The sequence below is a fragment of the Triturus cristatus genome, chromosome 1_2, assembly GCF_964204655.1.
Source record: "Triturus cristatus chromosome 1_2, aTriCri1.1, whole genome shotgun sequence".
In the NCBI taxonomy this organism is placed as follows: domain Eukaryota; kingdom Metazoa; phylum Chordata; class Amphibia; order Caudata; family Salamandridae; genus Triturus; species Triturus cristatus.
In genome coordinates, this window is record NC_140580.1 from 733,931,827 (window position 1) to 733,955,219 (window position 23,393).

General features: G+C 40.8%; 1 protein-coding gene across 1 annotated transcript in view; it reads right to left on the reverse strand.

Moving 5' to 3' along the window:
- Positions 1 to 23,393, reverse strand: part of LOC146867919 (protein-arginine deiminase type-2-like) — a 692,226-nt gene that overhangs the window by 268,466 nt on the left and 400,367 nt on the right. The window contains exons 8-10 of the mRNA XM_085608647.1: positions 20,915 to 21,018; positions 19,474 to 19,585; positions 17,942 to 18,049 (exon numbers count right to left, since the gene is read on the reverse strand). Of these exons, the coding sequence (XP_085464773.1) occupies positions 17,942 to 18,049; positions 19,474 to 19,585; positions 20,915 to 21,018 (324 nt within the window). The remainder of the gene's footprint in view (positions 1 to 17,941; positions 18,050 to 19,473; positions 19,586 to 20,914; positions 21,019 to 23,393) is intronic.

A 23,393-nucleotide genomic window follows, 5' to 3' on the forward strand; every position in this document is an offset into this window, starting at 1 on the left:
ACAAGTTTTGAAAAGTTGAGTAAACTTTAATAAATAAAACAAGACCAAAATGACAAAACTCCAATTAGTAGAACTGGATGTATTGAATTTCAAAGTTTGTAAGTAAAATAGCGCCAAGAAGCAAAAAGCGATATTGGGGATATTAGGCCGCACCGGACCGAGACAATGTCACAAGTTCAGGTTGACTGTGATGGAGAGCAGACTGGCTACAGGGGTCCAGTTACACCTTCTGAACAAAGAACCTTAAATCTTGGTTGTGAAGTGTTGCATGGATCTGCATTGAAGATGAGTCGCGCAGCAAATGCAATGAGTCGGTTCCAAGTTGCGACAAGGCTGCGGTGCAAGGATCTGATGCATCGATGTCAAGGATCCTGTCGACAAGATTTAGGATACGAAGTCCGGTGTTGAGGCCGCATGGTGCAGCCGAGGCGAAGCATCGGTTCCAGTGAGGGGTAAAGCTGTGATGCGGAGTTTCATTGTTGTCGTTGAGGCTGCCGTCGACAAAGGATGCGAGGAGCTTGCGCCAGTAAAACCATCAGGCAGTGGTGGTTCTGAAGGTGATGCGATGCGAGAGACTTCGCCAATGAGAGTCTTGTGCGACAGGTCCAATCTATGCAACAGCAGTGATGCATTGGTCCTGCTCTGACATGCGCCGCTTAGCCAAGGAGATGTATCGGTTCTGCACATGCATGCGTTGCTCAGCAGAAAAGATGCATTGATTTCACTGGAAAGCACCTTAAACCCACTTCCAAGGGTTGCAGACTTGGTGACACTGATTAATGAGAAGCACTTCCTTCATGGGTTGTGTCCCCCTTGGGCACTTCTTTGCGGTATTTTTTTATCAATTTGTATGATCAAAAATAAACAGATTTAAACATCAAGTTCTGTGTTGTTTTCATTCTTCATACTCCATATTGAGTTCATTCATTAATTTGGTAACTCATGATATATGGACTAATATTTATCCAATGCATTTCGGGTTATGTGGAAAAACCCTTCATCAGGGATTAGTCCTAGGATTTAAATAATAGCATGAGGAATTGTCATTCATTCTGTGTAAACGAAATATAGGTCTTTATACATGCATTCAATGCGTTTTCATAATTCAACTCATTATGTTCTATGTTTGAGGTTAAATAAAGTTTTAAGTAAACATTTAGAATAGTTGAAAAAGTTTGAAGGAGTTTAGTAGTGTAACAATGTGATTAAATAGAAATAAACAGATGATGTCTCGAAGGTTGCTTTTAAGCGGTAACGTGAGGAATTCGTGATAAAAACTATGGTGGTGCTCACATGCTTAAGCAATATCTAAATCGTTTTTGTAACGTTTAAATGGGCGGAAAATTTATGCTAAAATGATAGTGTGCAACAAAAATAGTGCGAGTGACCAGATTCTTTGGTCTAAGGTAATCATGCAAATGAATCTAGTTAAAACGATGGTGGCGTGAAAAGTGAATGAAATTAATGGCGTAGGAATAGTGAAGTTCGTACCTTACTCGGTTGCAATCGCTTCGTGAATCGCTTTATCCGTGTTTTGTCGCTGTGCATGCGTTTCAAATGAAGTTAATATCAGCGTATAGCAAGTGAAGGTAGAAATGGGACTGTGCTTGTTATTTAAGAAACGAAAAGGGTTGAAGTGAAGGTGGCCATTTTGTAATGGGTTTATAAACTTGAAAAACAGATATGTACACATGCCTAAATCATAATAATAGCATGAAGGTATGAATTATAGATAACAAAGTAGTTCAATGCGTTCATTTGTCCTGTATGTTTGTTATTTAAGAAACGAAAAGGGTTGAGATGAAGGTGGCCATTTTGTGATGAGTTTTCAACTTGAAAAACGGATATGTACACATGCCTAAATCATAATAATAGCACGAAGGTATGAATTATAGATCACAAGATAGTTCAATGCGATCATTCATCCCGTATGGGTGAATGCTTTCCAGTCTTTTGATCCAATGATTTTCTCGTTGAAGTAAATGTTTTCTGTGGTCGCGACCTTCTTGGGGTGTTGTCACCTCGAGGAGTTGACTGATGTTGTGGTTATTTGATGTGAAATGGATAGCCACTGTTGACTTCATGTTTTTTGTGCGAATGTTTGATTTATGTTCATTGATTCTTGTTTTTATTTTTCTCTCGGTTTTTCCCACGTAGACCATGCCACACGGGCATTTTAATAAATACACAACATTCATGGTGTCACATGTAGCTGTGACGTTGAATTTGATATTGTGACCTTTTCTGGGGTGTGTTATGTTGGCTCCAGGAATAATATTATGACAATTGTTGCAGTTTAGACACGCTCTGGTTCCTTTGAATGTATGTGTGTCTTTAATCATTTTGTGTTTTAGGATTTCCCTCAGGTTTTTATTCCTGGTATATGCAAAAATTGGCATGTTTTTAAAGAGGTTGTTGAAGTCTGGTTCCATTGTTAAAATCGGCCAGTGACGTTTAATTATGCGTTTGACAATAGAGCTAGCCGTGGAAAATTTGGACACCATCGTGATGCGGTTTTCTTTGATGATTGTTGGTTTTGATAATAGTTGTTGTCTATCTTTTTGTAAGCATCGTTTTTCTGCCTCTTCCAGCACTTGTTTAGGGTAGCCTCTTTGTTGGAATCGTTCCTTGATTTCATTCAATCTAAGCATTGATGTTTGTGGATCTGATACAATTCTTTTAACCCGCAACATTTGTGAATACGGTAAATGTCGTTTCAAGGAATCTTGATGGAAGCTTGCATAATGTAGTGTGTTGTTTTGATCTGTTGGTTTCATGTAGATGTCTGTTACGAAAGTGTTATTGGACAATTTTATGAATACATCCAAAAATGTAATTTGCTGTTGTTGTACATCATGTGTAAATTGTATTCTGTTATCAATGAGATTGAGGTTGTTCAAGGCTTCAATTAATGTGATTTCAGGTCCGTTCCATATGATAAAGATGTCATCTATATATCTCAAGAAAAGTTTACAACATTTCTTCCATGAGTTTTTATTTAAAATATGGTCTTGTTCAAATTTAGCCATGAACAGGTTCGCGTACGCTGGTGCGGCGCAATTTCCCATGGAAGTGCCTGTTGTTTGTAGGAACCATTGGTCTTTCCAGGTGAAGTAGCTTTGGAACAAAGTAAAATGTAATAATTCCATTAGAAAAACTTGCATTTCCAGATTTATCTCAGAATGTAGTAATGCTTTTTCAACGGCTTCTATGCCTAAGTTGTGTGGTATTGAGGTGTACAGCGCTTTTACGTCTATGGTACACATGAGTATTGTTTCTTCTTTGTTAATGTTGAGGTTGTGAAGTTTATTTAGGAAATCCATGGTGTCTTTTACGAATGTTTGAACTTTGAATACCAAAGGTTGGAGATATCGGTCTAAAAATTGTCCAACTGGTTCGTGCAAACTTCCTTTGGTCGAAACTATAGGTCTAAACGGTGGGCGTATCAGATCTTTATGTATTTTTGGAACCATGTATATGTTCGGGCTCCTTGGATGTTCTTTAATGAGGAATTTTTTTGTTCTTTCGTTGATCACTCCTTTTTCAAAGGCTTGGTTGACGAGTGCTTTCAATGTTGTTTTGTAGTTTTCTGTAGGGTTCATGTCCATTTTTATATTGGTGGTTTCGTCTGTTAGATGTTTGTTAACTTCTGTTTCATATTTATCCATGTTAAGTACAACTAATGCTCCTCCGTTGTCAGCCTTTTGGCATATGATTTTAGGGTTGTTCGCGATGCTTTTAATGATACCCAGTTCTTTTTGTGTGAGGTTAGTGGTTTTTCTTTTTTTTGCAAGGTTGAGTTTTGTTAAATCTTGTTTTACTAAATTCTCAAAAGTGTCTAATGTTTTATGGCTGATAGGGGCCATATAGGAACTTGGTGGTGATAGTCCTTTTAGTTGATCAGGTTCGGTTTGGGCTTGTGGTGTTAAGATGTTTTCGAAGAAGTTCCGGAGTCGTAATTTTCTCATAAGTTTGAAGAAACTTACTTCAAGTTCTAGATGGTTGGTATTGGTTGTATGGACGTACGATGTACCTTTTTGTAGTGTTTGTAGTTCAATTTCATTAAGGTGTTGATCAGAAATGTTGATGACCAAATTCATGTTATTATTTGTTTCTTGCCCTTGTCTCTCTTTCCACCCGTAGTGGATCTTGTAGTTGGTGTTTCTTTTTCTTTGGCTCCTCCTGGGTCGCCTTTTTGTTGATGGCCTTCCTCTAAAAAAGGTTGTCCTGATGTCTGGGCTTGCCGTTCTGTTTGAGTTGGAGTTTGTACTGGTTCTGTGGTTGATGATGATGGTTGAGTCCTGGGTGTTGTTCTTGTGGTATCACTTCAAAAACCAAGAGAGGAATCCGAGGTCTAATATACAACCCTTGATCTAAAATTCAAGAGAGTTGACTACTAACAATTTTACGCCAATAGTGAAATAATATAGGTAAACATGTGATAAAGCGATACAACAGTTGAAAGAGACAGGAGGTGAAGCAAAAAAGCTTGATCTAAGGATAATCAGCATCCCATCATTACACTCTTAAAGTGCCCAGTGTCATCATCTGGGTTACCAAACAACTCTTCTCAAAGCCCTCATATTGTATTGAGGCTGAATGAATGAGTTGTATCCTCTTATCAAGAAACATCCAGAAAAAGAGGAAAAAAGGCGGAAGTTTGTAAAGAGTGCAAAGAAAATAAACAAATATTTTTGTATTTTACCAGTGCTCATAAAACAGAATACACAATTGATTTGCACTAGATGTAAGTAAATACTGAACTGTGCCTCATCAATCGTATTTCTATCTAAAATAGTGAAAAAAAGGAAAAAGAAAGCAGGTAACCAACGTTTGCTGCCCACTGATTGGTCGACATGTTTCAGCCTTCCGGAGGAACTCTCCTTGGCTTTCTTCAGGACCTCATGAACAAAGTCCCTAGTATGGACTTTGAAAAAGAAACTGGGTTACTACTATACCCTTAAATATGTTATCCAATTCCTCTATGTGATTGCTGATGTTAGTTGACATCTACAAAACAAGAAAAACAACAGAACAATATATCAAAAATGAAGTAAAAGAAGAAATAATCACATGAGACATTTAGCTTCAGAACGTCTGTATCCTCATTCTTCTGAAGAACGCTTAGAAAAGAATCATGCTTACCGAACAATATCTGAGGAAAAAGCCCCACCTCACTCGGCACCAGCTTAAGTCAAGGAAGAGGCCCCGCTCTGTAAATGAACGTGAGCCAATCAATAAACCGGTCTCTAAACCTTGAGAACGGTACAATTGTCAAAACAAGGTTTGTAAGCGCTTGACGATGTCTCACACTCTTAGTAGTGACATGGCTCACGAACTTGCGTATTTTTCTTTCGTTTATTTCTTGGGAGTGTTTAGTAAGTTGTTCATTGATGTCCTGCAAAACTTTTGACCATTCTTCTGTGGACATTGAATTAGTAAGTTCATTAGTGACGGTGACTATTTCCTTGGATAGCTCTTCAAGTATTGTAGATAGTTCCTCTATAATAAGTAAAATTAAATCTAAAAAACATTTGTTAAGGATTGCGTACCAGCGGTCCTTAAATTTTTGTGTGTTTTTGCAAAGAGATGGTTTTAGTGATATCCTTAATCCTCGTGGAATACGTTGTGTCCGGTGGTATTTAATGAGGGTGCTTGCATGCAATCTTTGATTTATCTCACGTTTTGATAAGTAAATGAGTTGTCGTATATTTTGTTGTTTGCTTCGATTGTTTGTGGCTTGTGATGTCTCCTCATGTATTAATGAATAGATCCTAGATACTTCATCATCTTTAAAAGCACAAGTTTCTGCTCGTAAATCCGTCATGTTAGATATTTCTTCATAAGCCATGTTTTATTGAGAGGTGTGCTGCATATCGTGGAAATGAAACGTCGATATAATGATGGGGTAGAGATACGCCCCTAAGTTCTTTAGGGACTTAGTCTCGCTCCCCCTGTCCACCCCGTTAGTCCCACTTCGCAGTGATCTCGGTAGACACAACATCAGCCATGTGGCTAGGCTGCGTCCTATATTATACTGGACAAGGCTTAGAAGGTCCCCTGAACTACAACATTACGCTTCTGCTCTGGATGAGCTCTTAAAACTCGGAGCAGAGCACAAGATCCCCTGGGTATCGAATCTAAAAAAACAGTTGGTGTAGTTAGGCCTGGAAGAGGCTTGGGAGAGCCAGCTTCCTCCACCCAAATCAATGATAAAAAAGATCTATTGGGAATGGGTCACGATTGACACTCTAAGAAATCAGAGGGGTGCTCTCACTGTGAAATTTTTGGATGTGAAACCTGGTCCTAGTATGGAATCCTTTATGGACCTGATCGAATGCTCACATGCTTGACAATTCCTCACGCTATTATTTAAATCCTAGGACTAATCCCTGATGAAGGGTTTTTCCACATAACCCGAAATGCATTGGATAAATATTAGTCCATATATCATGAGTTACCAAATTAATGAATAAACTCAATATGGAGTATGAAGAATAAAAACAACACAGAACTTGATGTTTAAATCTGTTTATTTTTGATCATACAAATTGATAAAAAAATACCGCAAAGTAGTGCCCAAGGGGGACACAACCCATGAAGGAAGTGTTTCTCATTAATCAGTTACATGGACGTCACGAATGAAGACGCCACCCCTGGAGCACACATAAATATCCACAAATCCAAGACAAATTTATGAACCAGGTTGTAGAGCGTATCTTTACCCCATCAGACTTGGTGACACCACTTGGCAGGGCAGACTCACAAATGGGAGAGTTCAGATGCAGAGGTTGGAAGTCCTTTATGTCTCCAAGACTTCAGATCAGGAGGCCAGCCAACTAGCGTTTCTAGTCACTCTGGGTTCTGGGGTGAAGTGATGCAGGTCCAGTCCTTCTCACCCAGGCAGAAGGACAGCGGGTCAGTACAGCAAAGCAGGAGTCCAGCAAAGCAGCAGTCCAGCAGAGTGGCAGTCTTTCAGCAGCACAGCATTCCTTCTTCCTGGCATCCACAGGTCCAGAAGTGTACTGAGGTGGTGGTGTCTAAGGTCAAGTACTTATACCCTGTGTTGCCTTTGAAGTGGGGGTGACTTCAAACACAGGTCTTTGAAGTGCAGAGGCCCTGCCCATCCTACCCTGGCTTCAGGCTCACTATAGGTGAGTATGCAGGTGGGGACTGGACAGAGACTATTCAGGTGTGAGGCTGAGCCCAGCTCTTCCCTCCCATCCTGTCAGGATGGCCCATCAAGTCACACCTAAGCTCTCATGGAGTGTGGCTGTCTAGGGGGATACACAAAGTCCAGCTGCCACCCACCCCAGTCATGTGATTAGAGACAGGCAGCAGGCACCAAATGGCCAAAGTATGGAAAATGCCAACTTTCTAAAAGTGGCATTTTCAGAATTACAATTTTAAATCCGAATTCACCATAAGTTTGGATTTTAAAATTGTGATTCCCGAAACACCATACTTGAAGTGTTTAACTTTTCCCAATTGGGAAATGTAATGAGGTAATCCTAATGTTATCCTATGGGAGAGCTAGCCCTTGCAGTAGTTGAAAATGAATGTAAGAGTTTTTCGCTACCAGGACATGTAACACTTAAAAGTACATGTCCTGCCTTTTAAATACATTGCACTCTGCCCTCTGGGTTGTCCAGGGCTTATCGAAGAGCTGACTCATACGTATAAAAAGAAAACTTTGGGCTTGGCAAAAAGGTTTTTTTGCCTGTTCGAAATGGCAGTGTGAACTGCACACACAGGCTCTGCAATGGAAGGCTAAAGACATGGTTAAAGGACTACTTAAGTGGGTGGCAAAATCAATGCTGCAAGCCCACGAATAGCATTTAATTTACAGGCCCTGAATACAGATAGTACCACTTTACTAGGGACTTATAAGTAACTTAAATAGAACAATTGGATATGAACCAATATTTCCATGTTTAGGGGAGTAAGTACAAGCACATCAGCACTTGTTAGGAGTGGTAAAGTGCACAGACGACTAATACCTGCAGAAACGAGGGCAGAAGAGTGGAGGAGGAAGGCAAACAGTTGAGGGGGGAGACCATCCCAAGGCTGTCAGGTCTAATAGAACTGTACAAATATTTTAAAAAATGTCAGCACTGAGGAAAGTACAATTTTAAGCTCTTTTTGGCAATTCCGAAGTGTGAGGGAAAAAGGATTTTAACCCCTTCAGAGCGGCGCGGATTTCCGCGCCACGCTGAAGGTTCTGTGCGCGGGCGGGGCCATGACGGAACGGTTCCGTCATGCGCACAGCGCAACCGACGTGCATGACGGAACCGTTCCGTCATGCGCGTCGAAGGGGTTAATAGGCTCAAACCAATTCAATACACTTTACTTGGTGATGCCCAAATGCCAAATATTCACTGAAATCCGTTGTCTATACATTATTGTTCATCGCTATGTAGTTTTATCTGTAGTACTATGTCTGTGCAAAAGTAGTGGCCATTCCAATGGAAAATGTGTTGTCGGTAAATGACAATGAGCTACCATACCATGCTTTAGTAATATATTTTCAACAGTTTAATACAAAATTCACCACCAGCTACATACTGTACCCTTACCCCTCTATTGATGAATGGGTGTGGCTCATTTGTTCTTTACGTAAAACCTGAACTTTTCACAGTCCTTATGAGCTCAGTGATGTAAAGTTGATGGCAGCACTCCCACTCTTAAAATTGTCCCAGCACCACTGCCTTGGAGTGAGAAGTGAAAGTAGATAGCTGCTGAATTATAAGTTTGAAAGAAAGTGGTGGATTTGAGGAGCAACATCGAGGGACAGCCTTTTACAAAGGACACTTTAAGTCAAAACTATTTTTTCTTTGGAGAGCAGCAGTGAGGAACTTTGTCTAGAGTGAACACTAGGAAGCACTTCATCTACAGTTAAGACTGGAGCTTTAGTGAAAGTTTCAAGAGGAGAGCTTATTCAGCACTACTTCTGAGAGTGAAATAATTCAGTCTTGAGTATCACATTGAATACTGGCGAGGAATTTCTATAGTTCAAAATTGCAAAGTGGGAGTGAAATCTGGGAAGCCTCTGGTGTGGGTTTGCAGCAGATTGGAGGTGAAGGTATGCATGTACTTATTACTCAGATGTGTGGGTGGTGACTTCAGGTAGAATGTGCTACATTAGGTCGTTGCTTGGAGTACCTGTAGCTTTCTTGAACAGACATGCAGAGAGTGTGGAGGGGTGTGTAACAGCTTTGGGTAAATTGGCAAGGAAGAAAAACGTATAGGGGTATTTTCAAATCCCAAAGCTAATCTTCATAGTCAGAGTAACACAAAGGAATGCATGGAAGTAGGCTTGTACAATAATCTACAATAATTTTACATAATATTTGCTGAGACATTTGGATGTCTCAAAGGATATATCTATGAGATTAAGCTAAATAAAGGAACTAAACTAGCAAGAAGCAGCAGGAGAGGTATCCACATGAGTGCAATGGACAGTGTGAAGGAAGAGTTTGAAATACTGCAAAAGAGAGGAAACATTGAACTGGTGGAAGCTACTAAATGACTGTATCCAGTTGTAGTGGCCTACAAACAGTTGGGGATATCAGACTATTCATAGACCAAAGAGAACTGAATAAGAGTGTAGTTGTTGAGGAATACCCTTTACTGAACATAACTGAAATGGCGGTACTCTTGAAAGGGAAGAAAGGTTTCATTACCCTCAGCTTGACCTTTGCATGCCATGAGGTGAGTTCACAGCATTTGTAACACCGATTGGAACATATAGATTAATCAGAATGCCAGAAGATTAATGCCAGCGTCATCAGTATTTGAAAGTGTCTTGGGAATACTGTCAAGAGGCACAGAAGGGGCCCATTGTTTCAAGATGAGGTTTTAGTGGTTGATACGAATGTGGAGGAGCACAACCTAAGAGTAAAGGTGGTTTTTGAAAAATAACAACTGAAACAAGAAGTAAGTTGCTTGGAATGATACAATAAAACTATTGATTTTGTGTTAGCGGTCCTCAGAGAAATGAGAAGCTCTCCATCGTTGAGAAAGAGGCGTTGACTGTGTTAGAGTGTAATTAGGATCGCAGGTAAGCAGTTGGTCTAGTCTACACCTGGACCACATTCCATCCTATGAGTGAAATTAATAATTCTTGTTTTACAAAACAAAATATAGTACGTCTTTAATTGGAGGCAAAATGCAGTCCCAATCTCCATATGTTGATCAGGTCAACTTTTTACTAACTTTTCTCAATGGATATTACATAAATATAGCAATTACAAAAAGCAAAATTGTAGCACCAAGGGTAACCTGTACTACAAACAAGAAAATGGACCATGAAAACCCACATGAGCATGAGAAAGAAAAGATACAAAGGAAAATGTTGCTGTTAAGATTAAAGTGCACAAGATTGAAAACAGAGTACTGCTCCTTTAAGGAGCGAAAAGGTTTAATCTCCCTACATGCACTATACTAGCAGTTGCCTTCTAGGGTCAAGTATATTTAAAGGAGATATGCAAACATTTGAATAAACAGATATATCATATGCAGTTGAGAACTACCAAACTGTGGAGGAGGAAGGGTTATGTATGACTTCAATGAAGATACCTATGATTTAGAGCTAAAATTACAAATAAGTAAATTTTCTTCTGCATCATGGGATCTCTACTGATGCTCATAAATGTAGAATAAATAGCAAGCTTATCCCACAAACTTGTGGTTGTCAATAATAAACAGCAAACCACAAGCCAGTAAAGTACATTTACAAGCAGTATCATTAGAGCCGCTTAGTCAGCTAAGGGTCTAAGGCTCTAGAATCCTCATCTAAAGAGTAATGTTTAATAAATATGTGGATAGACTTTCCTGTGGCTTTCTCTTTTTCTCTGCCCCATGGGCATTCCTTAACCACACTGCAGTAGCTGCCTTTCCTCGTGTTGCAGGAGTTCTAGATTTGCCAAGAATAGGTTTGTTGGCTAGATGATAACGTAAGGCAATACGCAAGACTGTCTATCTGGAAATGGAATGTTTGGAGGAAGCTACACCAGTACAGTGAGTGTCATAATTAACACAAAGTTGGTTAGATTTATGGAAGACTCTAGTCCTGTTCAAGTAAAACCACAAGACTTTTAACATCAAGAAAGTGGAGGGACCTCTCTGCCAGAGAGGAGGGATTACTAAAGAAAACAAGTAGAGAGATTACTTAGTTAATGCGAAATTTGTATACTAGTTCAGCCGGATGTGTTCTTACAAAAACCCTTTTGTAATGAAAAATTATTAAGGTTTTAAAGCAGAAAGCGCTCACTTATTCGACAATCGGATGTAACAGCCATGAGCACAGTCACCTTCCAAGAAAGGTGCTGCAACAATGATTTATATATTGGCTCAAAGGGCAGAACCATCTATTTAAAAAGAAGCAGATTGGGCCCCATGGAGAAGAAGGCTGCAGAGTTGGAAGAAAAGTCATTTTTAGATACTTGAAACCTTTATCACAGAATTGTATGTAAAGGGCATAGGCAAAGCTACCTTCCAAGAAAGGTGCTGCAGTGATACTTATGTATCTGCTCAAAGGAATAGCAACAATTTAGACAGAAGCAGATTGAACTTCATGATAAGAAGGCTGCAATGTTGGAAAAGAAGTCCTTTTTAGACCCTTGAAATCTTTATCGAAGGATTAATAAAGAAGAACCTTTGTGAGGGACCTTTCTGTATGCTGAAATAGCAGCTAACTGTTGACATATAAAATCAAATAGATTTTTTGACTTTACCAGGGCAAAGGGGTAAGTAAGGAAGCGTCATAAGAATGTTTTCCCAAACCTAAGGTAAGTTCATATGACCATATTGCATGTTCCCAGAAAACATGCTGCCATATTTAACGATGACACTTTAAGATGATGTACTTGCATCCAGGACAACATATTTGGTTTACGCTGCAGCTTCCTGTGAAGTCTTATGGGAAGGTGAAGAAGCTCTGGAAATCATTGTCTTGGCCACTCAGGCGGAATGAAAATCATTTTCTATTGGAATGTCTCATCTTCATGAAGACTAATGGAATCAGTAGAATTGCCATGTGAGATTACCTTGATAGATAATTCCAAGTCTACTGAGGCATAATTACTTGATTTGACATCAGTTGTTGCTCTTGTACAAACTCCATAAATTGTTGAATCCATTGCCTAGAGAGTACCTCTGCAAAGGTGTTCAAAGGCTTCCACAGGGCTCTATCATAACACCTTAGCAGGGATGTGGCACTAACTGTCTTAAATACTGTTGCAGTGGATCCACAAATTGTGCGACCTGGTGTGAATATGCACTTGTTCGCTCTGTCAAAAGCGACAGACATCTCAGCAGCGGAGGAGCAGATGTCTGCTTCTTCCTGACTGCCATGACTATGACAGACTCTGGTTTGGATTCTATGGTCTGGAATGAAGAACTATTGATCTACACCAGGCACATCTTCAAATGGTGTTCTTGGTGCAAACAGGGACAGTGAGCGCTGTTATCGTGAATGCACTGCCACCAGGGCAGCCACAAACTTAAAATCTCAGTTTTTCACTGTGCAGGACGCAACCACCTGCAATTTCAAGAGGGGACAGAGATCTCGTTGCAAGTAGGTGCACCTGCCTGCAGGGGGATATCTGCGGGTCTGTGGGACACCCATTGCTCCCTAAGAGCTGACCTCAGGCGGAGCACAACAATGAGTCAACATTTTGTTGCACACAGTCAGTGCACCACTTAAGGGTGTGTTTGTCTCTGAGCCTGAGTTTGTAATAGAGAAAAGCAGAGGCACAGTGATTCCCTTATTTGCATAGGACCTCCCCCCATGCAAATGATGGAACACCCACTCAAGATAGTGCTGGCTCTACATGTGCGTATGTGCCATCAGCATTAGAAAAGGAGCTGCACAAGCGTCTGTGGCCATTCTGTAATACCATAAGCCCTCAGGACCACACAATGTGGGAACATACACCAGTTACTCCCCTAGGGGCACTATGCATAATTAGGATTCAGGTGTTAATACACCAGATTCTGATTGGAAGCCTTGTGTTATTTCAGAAGGCGCGTCATTGTAGCGGCTTGGGTGAAGAATTTTTCTACTGCAAGTTCCGGAAAGCCGTATACCAACAGAAGGGAAGATCTTGGGGAAGAATAAGGCTCCAATGTCTCCATAATATCAGAGACTGAGGTCTGAGAGGCTTCCACTTGAATGTTCAGCCTAGTTGCATCTCTAAGAAGTGCATTCTGAAAGATAGTATTGCTATCTATAAGATCTGACATTGAAGGCGAACAGGTGGTAAAGCTGGCATATATGAGGTATTGGACAAACCTGAGTCTGATGAGATGCATCTACAAGAAGAAGTAAATAGCATTCTTGTCCTCTTATGCCTTTCAATAGAACATAAATGACGAGGACTGGGATAATCTGATGCCCCAGAAGGAGAAGTCGGATGTAAAAGCTTCTTACTTACCGGAGATATTGAAGTGCCTTTAGGAACGGTTAACAATGTAGGTAGAAGATCTAAGGGCCACAGTGGGAACTGAAGCAGATTACCATCTAAGGTGGTTTTGATGGCAAAGGTGAGAGTGATGGTGAAGTGAAGTGAAAAAGAAGGATGCCAGAAGGAGCTTGGGAGACACCTATCGCCATCAACTGTGTTGATATTGACACCTCCCCATTTGAGTGCTGTGAAGAGTCTCTCAATATAGAATGATTCAACTCTGTGTGTCTCGTTATCAAGTACTTAGATGTTGGTCGAGTTAGAGTTAAGTTAGAGGATATCTTTGGTGGATGGAGTCCTTTCTTCAGAATAATGTATCTGCTTTCAAATTTGTGTTCAACAGTGGAGACCATGATAAGTTCCTGTCTGAAGAGGTAGTTTTGTTGTGTGTTCTCAAAGCATCCTGGAAATAAGAAACGTTTCCTACGTCTGATCTTTTGCTTTCAATCCAAGGTCCGACAGGTGTATGCTTCTTATGGTCGGATGGGTGCAGTTAGACGGATGACCTATTGCTGTTTCACTTAAGTAACAGATTTGTTTAGGACCACCGACTTCTTTTCATGGTCCACAGCCAGATGGTATATGCTGTAGCTGTTAATTGTAGAAGGTGACCTAATTCTGTACATTGGACCAGAGGCTACCAGCAGGTTTTTTCTGCATCTATTTGGCTGAAGTGGGCAAAATTGGTTGGAGTGGTCACGTGTTACGTTTCAGCGGTACGTTTCAGCGGAACAGGGAATGGGAGTGGAGAAGCAGATGTAGCTTTCAGGTGATGATAACTCAGTACCAGGACATCTGCCTTAGTAGAACCCTTGAAAAACAAGCATTTGCAATGCAGTAGCTCTCGCAGTTACGAGAGTTTCAGCTATTGGCATTGTAAATAACAATGCCTTTTATTTATGTTTAAAAAAAAAAGGCATAATTATTTGCAATGTCACTACCTCAAACTCTAGTAATTGCGAGACCTATTGCATTGCAAATGCTTGTTTTTGTTACCATTGAACCAATTAAACTAAAACACCGGAAAACAATGAATTTTAGGTGAAAGTTCAGGACTGAATGGAGTGTCAATATTGACCAAGAGTGAGGTGGTCACCACCGCTTCTGTTCTGTGTGAAGTAGCGTACTGTTTGTGGCACATAGACTCGCAAAGTAATTTAGGAACCCCACAGTACGTAAAAAAAGAAAACAAGGGTGGTAATAAAACGAGGCTTGAGGGTAGTAATAGTAGAAGTGGCTAGTTACTAACCAGGAGGCACGAGTTCCAATGTGAGTTCCAATTCAATAGACCAACTGTGTGATCTTGGTCAGGTCCTCAGGTCGTTTTCTGCCTTTAGGTCTTGCATCTCAGATGCTTCTGCATTAAAGTTGTGTATAGACCAGCCTATTGAGCTGGTTCTGCATGACTAGCTTTCAGGGTGCTGGGACATGTTTGTTTGTGACCTCTGCCTTGGCTGGTCTGGAGCTCTCTCTCCTCAGGTACATCTAGAACTGACACACCATGAAAGGACGCTCTTTCTGCTGTGATGGGTTGGGTACCCAGGAAGCAGCAGCCCCACTCTGCGGCATTACACACAGTTGAATCACTGCTCACACACAGTAATCCGGAACACCAAGGGGGTTGTTTTATAGTTTGGCGGGTAGAGTACTCACACTACAAACGCGTGGATGTCCTCTTTGCACTTTTTAGAGCGTATACTTTTGTATACAGCCAAAATAGGGCTGTGGATACATTTGCCAATTTTTGGCAGATGTCTCAAGTCCGCCAGACTCTTAACCTCTTGAGTGCCCATGACGAGCTGGTCTCGTCATGGGCCGCGGTTGCACTGTGCCCATGACGAGACCAGCTCGTCATAAACCCCGCCCGCTAATGCAACGGCCGGCACAGGGCGGGGAAAGGGGCGGGCACTCAAGGGGTTAATAACCCCTTAAATGATTATAAATCAGGGACAAATAAAAGCACAATGGGGTACTGTGTCAAAAGAAGTGTGAACACTGTGGTGCAAGAAATTCCACCAGATGTACCCACTCCGGATATAGCCTCTCCTTCCGAAATGGATGGATTTTCCATTATCAGCCAACTCAGAATCATGCCACCTATCTTTGATTTCAGTTTAATTTGGACACCAGCAGCTCATGTACTGAAAATAGAAAGTCCAAGGTAGGCTTAGATAGGGCCTGACTAAGGATATTGATTTTTCTAGAGGTCTATAAAGCTTCTTGGTTTTCTTGTCATCCCAGAGGCAATGCAGCATTGTGATTGGTCTACGTCCCGTGGTTCAGCGCTCAGACGGGGATAGGGAGGCTGTGCATGCTCCCTACCAGAATTTGTAATGCAGCCTGGTGGGGAACATCCAAAGTGCGCAGGACGGCTTGGCCGGCCTCAATGTCCTGCACACTTGAGAATGTCCCTAACACTCCTACCCCTGGCCCTTACTTTGGCCAGCCCAGCCTCATCCGCCCCACCCTGCACTTTAGTAGGAAGGAAAACTAAAATGACAATATTGTTAGTTATCATTTTAGTTTTCCATTTAAAACTGCTTGTAGAGCAGTGGGACGATGCTCCTCCGCCTAAGCGGAGGAGCCGCTGCTGTTAAAACCTTTTGACTTCTGTGTAATCCTAGGCATAGTTTGCGAAGTAGCACTACGCGAAGCTACGCAAAGTGCACTTCGCACTACACGAGCTACGCATAGCACTTCGCGAACTGCGTAGTCCCCTGTTCGCACTGTGCAAGATGCCGTTTTCAATGATTGCACAGTGCGGACAAGCATCCGGCACTGTGCAATCATTGAGAACGGCATCTTGCACAGTGCAAGCTGTAGTTTTCTGCCGCTCGAGTAGATTTTTACTTGAGAGGCAGCTTTCTCAACGCGGACTGGTAGTTTCTCATCGCGAACGGTCGCGAGCATACACGAACACACGCAATGAGAAACCTGACCTCCCCGCATTGAGAATCTTGCCGGGATGTTTATTTTCCACGCTCGCAATCGGCAACTTGATGTAGCTGATCGCGAACAAGTAAAAAGTCTCGCCGGGATGTCATTTTCCTTGCTCGCGGTCGCCAACTTGATGTTGAGGACCGCGAGCAAGCAAAAAATTACCGCTGCACTACGCAACGCTACGCTACGCATGTTTGCACTGTGCTACGTACAATTTGCGTAGTGCGAAGTAGCGCAAACTTCGCAAACTACGCGAGCGTAGCGTAGTACTTTGCCCAGGCTTACTTCTGTGGACTTCCACTGAGCAACTACTAGAAAACGGGGACTCTGGTTAAAGTAGTTTCTACCATTTGAAACTCACAACAATACTCAAAAAATCCAGGTACAAGTATACATCAAACACATACAAAAATTATTAAATATTTTAATTAATTCTTTTTTTTTTATATCAACATTTTAATTTTAACGGGAATGATTTGTTTCCAAGTGATTACCTGTGATGCACTCATGATTATAAAATAAATCCATGAGAAAATTGTTCTGAAACTTTGCCACATATTTGTTCCTGCTTTTCCTGTTTTCAAACTATATTCTAGTATAACATTGCTATAAGTAATAAGTCATGTGTAAAACATTAAGTGGTCTGAAAAATGGCAAAACATCCTAGCAACGCATTCCCTATATCGATGAGAGGATAAAACTGGGATACTTTCAGTTGTAGAACAGAAAAAAGAAAAAAGACGCAAAACAAATTATGAGCACATTTCTGTAAAACAAAGAGGGGATAAAAGGAGATATTTTTAGTTTTAAAACAAAAACACTATGCTTAGTTTCCCAGCCTGCACATCATGTACCATTGCAAAGACCTTGCGTAGATGAAAAGCATAAGAAGAAATGGGAAATAAGGACAATCTAATAGCCTAATTTAGATGGGGCTGTTGTGGGATACTTGCCACAGTTGGCTCTATCACATCCACCGACCTCCCACATCTGCCATATCATTTAGAGATACTGAGATAGAGTGTATCCTGATGGCAGAGTTGCTGCCTCTTGGTGGGGCACCAAACAGTGCAGACAGTGCAAGTAGTTACCATCTGCCGCTTTCCTATCTAGGCCTACCATGTGCACCATGATGGTGGTCCTGGAAAGGAAGAGGGTACTAAGGTCCAGCACCTTCTGGGAGACAGCTATCACTGTGACAGGGACATTGATATATTGTTTTCCAAAGAGAGGCTTTGGGTGTCTGTATTCAGAGAGAAAAAAGACTCGCCACAAGTCCACCGTTCCAATGGGGTATGGCCGACTGGCCATCACTCATTTTTTTCACTAAAGCTGCTCCCACCATCAATGTGGGAGATGCTTGGATTTAAAAAAAACTTGTCTTGGTGCAAAACTCCAAATATTGCAGCCAGGTGGAAGCTTGTCTGGCAGTGGCAATGTTGGTACACCGATCACTTAATGAGGCCACGCTGAAAGTGAACTTTTATGGAAGTGTACTACAGTCAGTTAAAAGAGAGAAAACAAACTTTGCTTACCAGGAGTTCCTTGATAGGGAAGTCTTTGAGTCCACCATCTCGAGGGGAGTCCAGCACAACAGGAAAACTCTTGTGTGGAGCCTCAATGTAGCCAAACTCCATTTCATCCTGTTTACGAAGAGAAATAGAGACTATGAAGAGAAAGTCTCGATAAATGGCAGTTCAGTAAAGGAATCTAAACCAAATGTGATAACAAAAACATGACAATTGTGAGCACTTTGCACTACTTTATATAAATAAAACGAATTCTTTACAATTCTTTACAATTCCTCTGTGATTGGAGTATGAATATTTAATCTTTAATCCATCAGTACCCCATGATGCCACCTGTACATACATCTATTCACAAACATATTAGAACTGCACAATAAAATGAATCGCACAAATTAAAAACGTGTGCAGTTTTACAGAATGGAAGTTATGTGTACTGTCATTAGAGGGGTGAGTGATTTATTCATTTATTTTACTTCCAGAGGTGCAATTTGTGCTTCTACAAGAAACGCTATACAGAGCAATAAATAGGATGGACCAGGACAGAACTGTGCGGGTGGCAACCATGGTCTGCATTGCCCCCTCTCACTAGTGTATGTTCATTTTTTTGTGTGCATAAATTCATCAGCTACGTGTTTTTTCATTTCTAATGCTTATGATGTTTACCAGTTATTTTTGTATCTCTGCGTAAGATGGGGCTGTTGCTAGTTATTGAATGTAAATACTTAACACTAAAGAATTGAAACATAAGTAAAGGAATATGCTGTTACAAAAATGCTAACATGAAACTTGACCACACGGTTTTAATGAACAGTGCCTTGTCACCCCTCCGACACCTTTGTGAAAGGCACCGGACAGCGAGCTGAAAGACTGTGGATCACACTCTTAAATATTTTTTTGCGCCTAAGTACAATTTACCTGTTCCAATACATAATTTGAGAGGACCAAATCCTTTTCCAAAAACTTTGTGGCATTTCATGTTTGAAAGTCTAGTAGTAGGGGAGGATTTCTGGGCGATTCTGGGTGGGTCCAAATGTGAGTTCGTGAGCAGTCACCAATAATTCCCGCCATGAAAATGCTCACAAATATGCTTTTGGCAAAAGCTGGTATGAATATGTGCCTTGGGGGGAATTGAGGCGGGAACAACACCAAAACGGATAAGGGTGCAAAGGGAGGATATCCTATGCAGAGAAATAATTCCCCCCAGTTGGAAAAAAGCAACAAAAAAAAGTTTTTGTTTTTCAATTGCTAATGCACTTTTGTGTCACGCTTCCACAAGCAGATGTGTAAACGTTTTTGGCACGTCTCCATGCAGGAGTACCTAAGCATGTATATAGGCTCTGCAACAGTTTCATCTTTATAGGATTATGGCTAAAATTGTTAGTGGATTTCTTAAAAGTCAGAAATTTGCTCCAAAGTTTTAAATACAAATACTACGGTGAATTTCTAACTTTTCTTCCGTCATCAACGGTTCGGTACCAGTTTTCCCAGAGCAGGACACAATAAAAATTGTACTCGAAAAGGGAATTAAAGTTCTCTACCTGCATCCACCGATCCCCACGATTCACATACTCGAAGCAGATGCTGATCTTGTAGTGAGCTTCACTCACTAAGCTCTTTATCTCTTTCAAAAACAGATAGTTATCTTTTACGCTGAAGAGAAACAGAGAGGACAGAGGAAACACACAGGTGAAACAAGAATGAGACCAAAAGATGCCACAGTGATAGAGCTGTCTTCCTGCTACGGATAAATGCAATAAATGTCGCTTCCACCCACATCCCCACTTGCCCGTTGCAGATGTTTGCTTAATTTGCTTCACAAAGCATATCTCTGACCTACCGCGCCCCTTTCCTATAAATGTTCCAGTCGAAAGAGGGAGGTTTCAGACACTACTACAACCTCCTGTCACCTCCAAAGTCACTGGACTTTTTAAATATACATTTGTTGGTTGGATCTCAGTAACATTTAACATTTAATAAAAGATTCATAGACACATTTTCAAATTTTTCCACTTTTTTTGGTTCATAGATAACTCTTTTTAGTTCAATGGCTTCGGAAGGGAATGGCCTTCGTAAGAAAACCCCAAAAATATTTCTATATTGTACATTTTCTATATTTTTCTACATTTTATAAATCTATATACAACATCAATGACTGGCCAATACTATAATTGTATAAGGCGTATACAGTGCATATGCAACAATCTCCATGACAGCAGTATAGACAAGCAAAGTAAATTATGAATTTTCAAAAAAGTCATCGGAACGCTCCCCAAATTATAAGGTGTTTGATAACAAAAACTTTTTCAGCATTTTGCATGCATAAGTAAAAAAGTGAAAAACACAAATAAGATAGCCAAATTGAAAAAGAGTGTTTATCAATCCCTATGTTACTGAACAACATGCAAATAACCCAAGCACAGAATTTGCTAAATTCTGTACTGTCCTTTAGGGTTGATGAACGTATTAAAGAGTGAATAGAAACATTCGGTATGGCCCCTATACCACCCAAGGCTCGTATGACCAGATGCATACCAACCACAGTGGCATGCTTAGGACAAGATGGATCATATGTGACCCCTGCGAGCCTTGAAGAGCATCTTTAGACTTCCACCTGCACTATGTAAACTTAGCTATGCATTTTTCTTTTTTTAACGCTTTATTAGGGTGGAAATGAAAAAAGAAACACTGCAGAGTCTTTTAAGTATCCTCATCTCTAAAGCAGTAATATATTTCTGACATGGGTAGAAGCGAGGGGCCTCTTTAGGTCAGCATGCCCCTCCACTGACATGGGCCATGACAACCAATGAATGTTGAAGTGTCAGGCTGCTGCTCTCCCTCTAGTGCTCCCACAAAATGCAAGTGCACTCTGTGAGTCAAAGACTTGAGTATTCTACACATGTCAGCCTTGTGACAAGGGCCTTTGGGATAACGTTGTTGTGCGACAGCCCTCCCGAATCTATCCTTTAGTATTCATTTTACCTGCAAACAAAAACCTCTTCAGGCTCCAGAACGTTTGGAGTGATGATAAGTGGAGACATTCGAAAAGTTACAATGTCTGTGTAAATAGGCGCTTCCGGGATACCCTGGAAATAAAAAAACAAAAGAAAACCATATTTGTAATCATGGAGGGATGGCAAAGAAAAACTGAACATAACGATTTATAGATGCTTTTTCATAAATGCTTTGATGTTCAACAGCAATGCACATGTCCCTCAAACACGCATCACGTGCACAGTGTGGGGAGTAATAATAAAAGATGCGCTCTTATATGAACATTACAGAGAAAGAACATACTCTTTCCACATATAACAGAATGGGTTTGTTGGCAGGGGAAGCAGCTTCCTTGCGTATATAATACGTACAACAAAAATAGCCCTGTGGCAAGTTAGCGAGAATCACACCCAGCTGAAAGCACAGACAGTATTGGAGGAAGTATAGAACTCCTTCTACATCAACATAGCTCGATTCTAAGTGGAATACATATTATTTGAACGGTGATTGACCTGTAGTACTATGTTGAGTCATAATGTAACTCCATTAATCTTTTCCTTAAAAAAACATTTAATCTAGAACACATGAGTAGAATGCAGTTTCAATTTCCTCTTTCAAAAACCTACTCACTCGTTCTACCATGCCATTAGAAGTTGGAGAATAGAGTGCTATCTGTAAATGCTTAATGTTTACATTTTCTAAAAATGTTCCATTTTCAGAGACAATCTTTCTCTGTGGTCCTTCCACCTCAAATACTTTCTGCAAGAATGTGATAACAGAAGCAGTATCCGGTGTGATTACAAAATCAGAATAGACCCACCTCAAAAAGTAGTCCACTAGGACTATCATGTATCTTTTGCTGCTTGGTAAAGGCTCAAATGGTCCTGCAAAATCAAGTCATAGCTTAATCCAAGGTCCATCGGGTAGAGAAACCATATGTAGACTAGACTAACCTGCTCTCCAGTGTATGTCAGAGACAACACATGTGCTGCAAGCTGAAACCCACCTGTTAAACTAAGCATCCATGCCAGGCCACCAGTAAAATTGCTTGTGTTTACGGATAATAGCTGTAATTCCTAAATGTCCCTCATGAGCATTCCCAAACAAGGATTCACTTAAGGATGTAGGTGGAACCAGAAGATCATGTCCTAACAAAAACCACCCCAGCAGAGAAAGTTCATCTGCAACTTGTACAAAATTCTTAAAACCTGACTCTAAATGTCTTTTATTGGTCCATCTATTTTTAATAAACCTGACTACTTGCTGCAGAAGTGGACCTTCATAGAAAGCTTTTAATCAATCCTGCTAGAAATGGTATACTGTTCCTCACTACAATCACCAACAAGGGCCGCAATGCATTCCACATCATCCACTCGTTCTTCCGGTGTATCAATACTTAAGGGCATCCTCAACAGACTATCTGACCTTGCTTTCTTACCTCCCGACAGGTATTTGATTGAAAAATTGAATTCTAACTTTGAAAGAATTTGTACTAACCTGGCTGGGGCCTTGCTTGTACCATTGCCATTAAGCATAAAAATAAGAGGCAGATGGTCTGTAAATATTTAAAAAATGCATGCTCCACAGGAAAGATTTCAACTTTTCAAAAGTCCAAGAGCACGCCAACGCCTCACTCTCAATGGTGCTAAATTTCAGTTTAGTAGATGCGAGTGAGCGTGATGCAATGGCAATTGTGTGTTCTTTTTTGCCCACCCATTATGGCACTATAGTGCCTAAGTCAAGTTGACTGGTGTTCACCATCAGAAAACAGGGTTTACCAGCAGTGAACACCAACAACACGGGTGCGCTGATAATGAGAGATATGACATGTATAAATGCTTCATTGGTGCAGCTAGTCCACTCACATTTTTGCACCTTTTTAACTGGTTTCTCAATGGTTGTTTAACAAGGGCATATCCATGTATGAAACACAAGTGATATTCACAAAGCCCAGAAAGTAACGCAACGTATCCTTGCTCTGAGGTGGAGTAGTGTCCTGAATGGCCCGAACCAAAGACAATTTGGGTTTGATGCCCAGTTCTGATACACTGTGCCCTAAATAGTCTAATTGATTCACCATAAAAGTACACTTCTCTTTCCTTAAATGATACCCACATTGTTGAACACTTGAAGTACTCTTTCTAGGATCAAATTATGTTCTCTCTCATTCTTAGCAAAAATGACTACCTCATTCTGAAAGGCCTGCATACCCAGAATGCCCATTAGAATAGCATCCATGAACATCTGAACACACTTGCTGCAGAGGCTCAACAAAAGGACATGCGTAAAAACGTATATGCCCCCAAGGGAGAGATAAACGCAGTAGGATCTTGACTCTGCAGCAAGTGGTATCTGGTGGCATGCAGACCTGAGATCAAGTTTTGTGGTATGTGTCTTTTCAAGGTAGGTGGAGGCTTACCCAACACGTAGGTGCAACACACTCACTGTAGGTAAGCTGTTGTTGAGG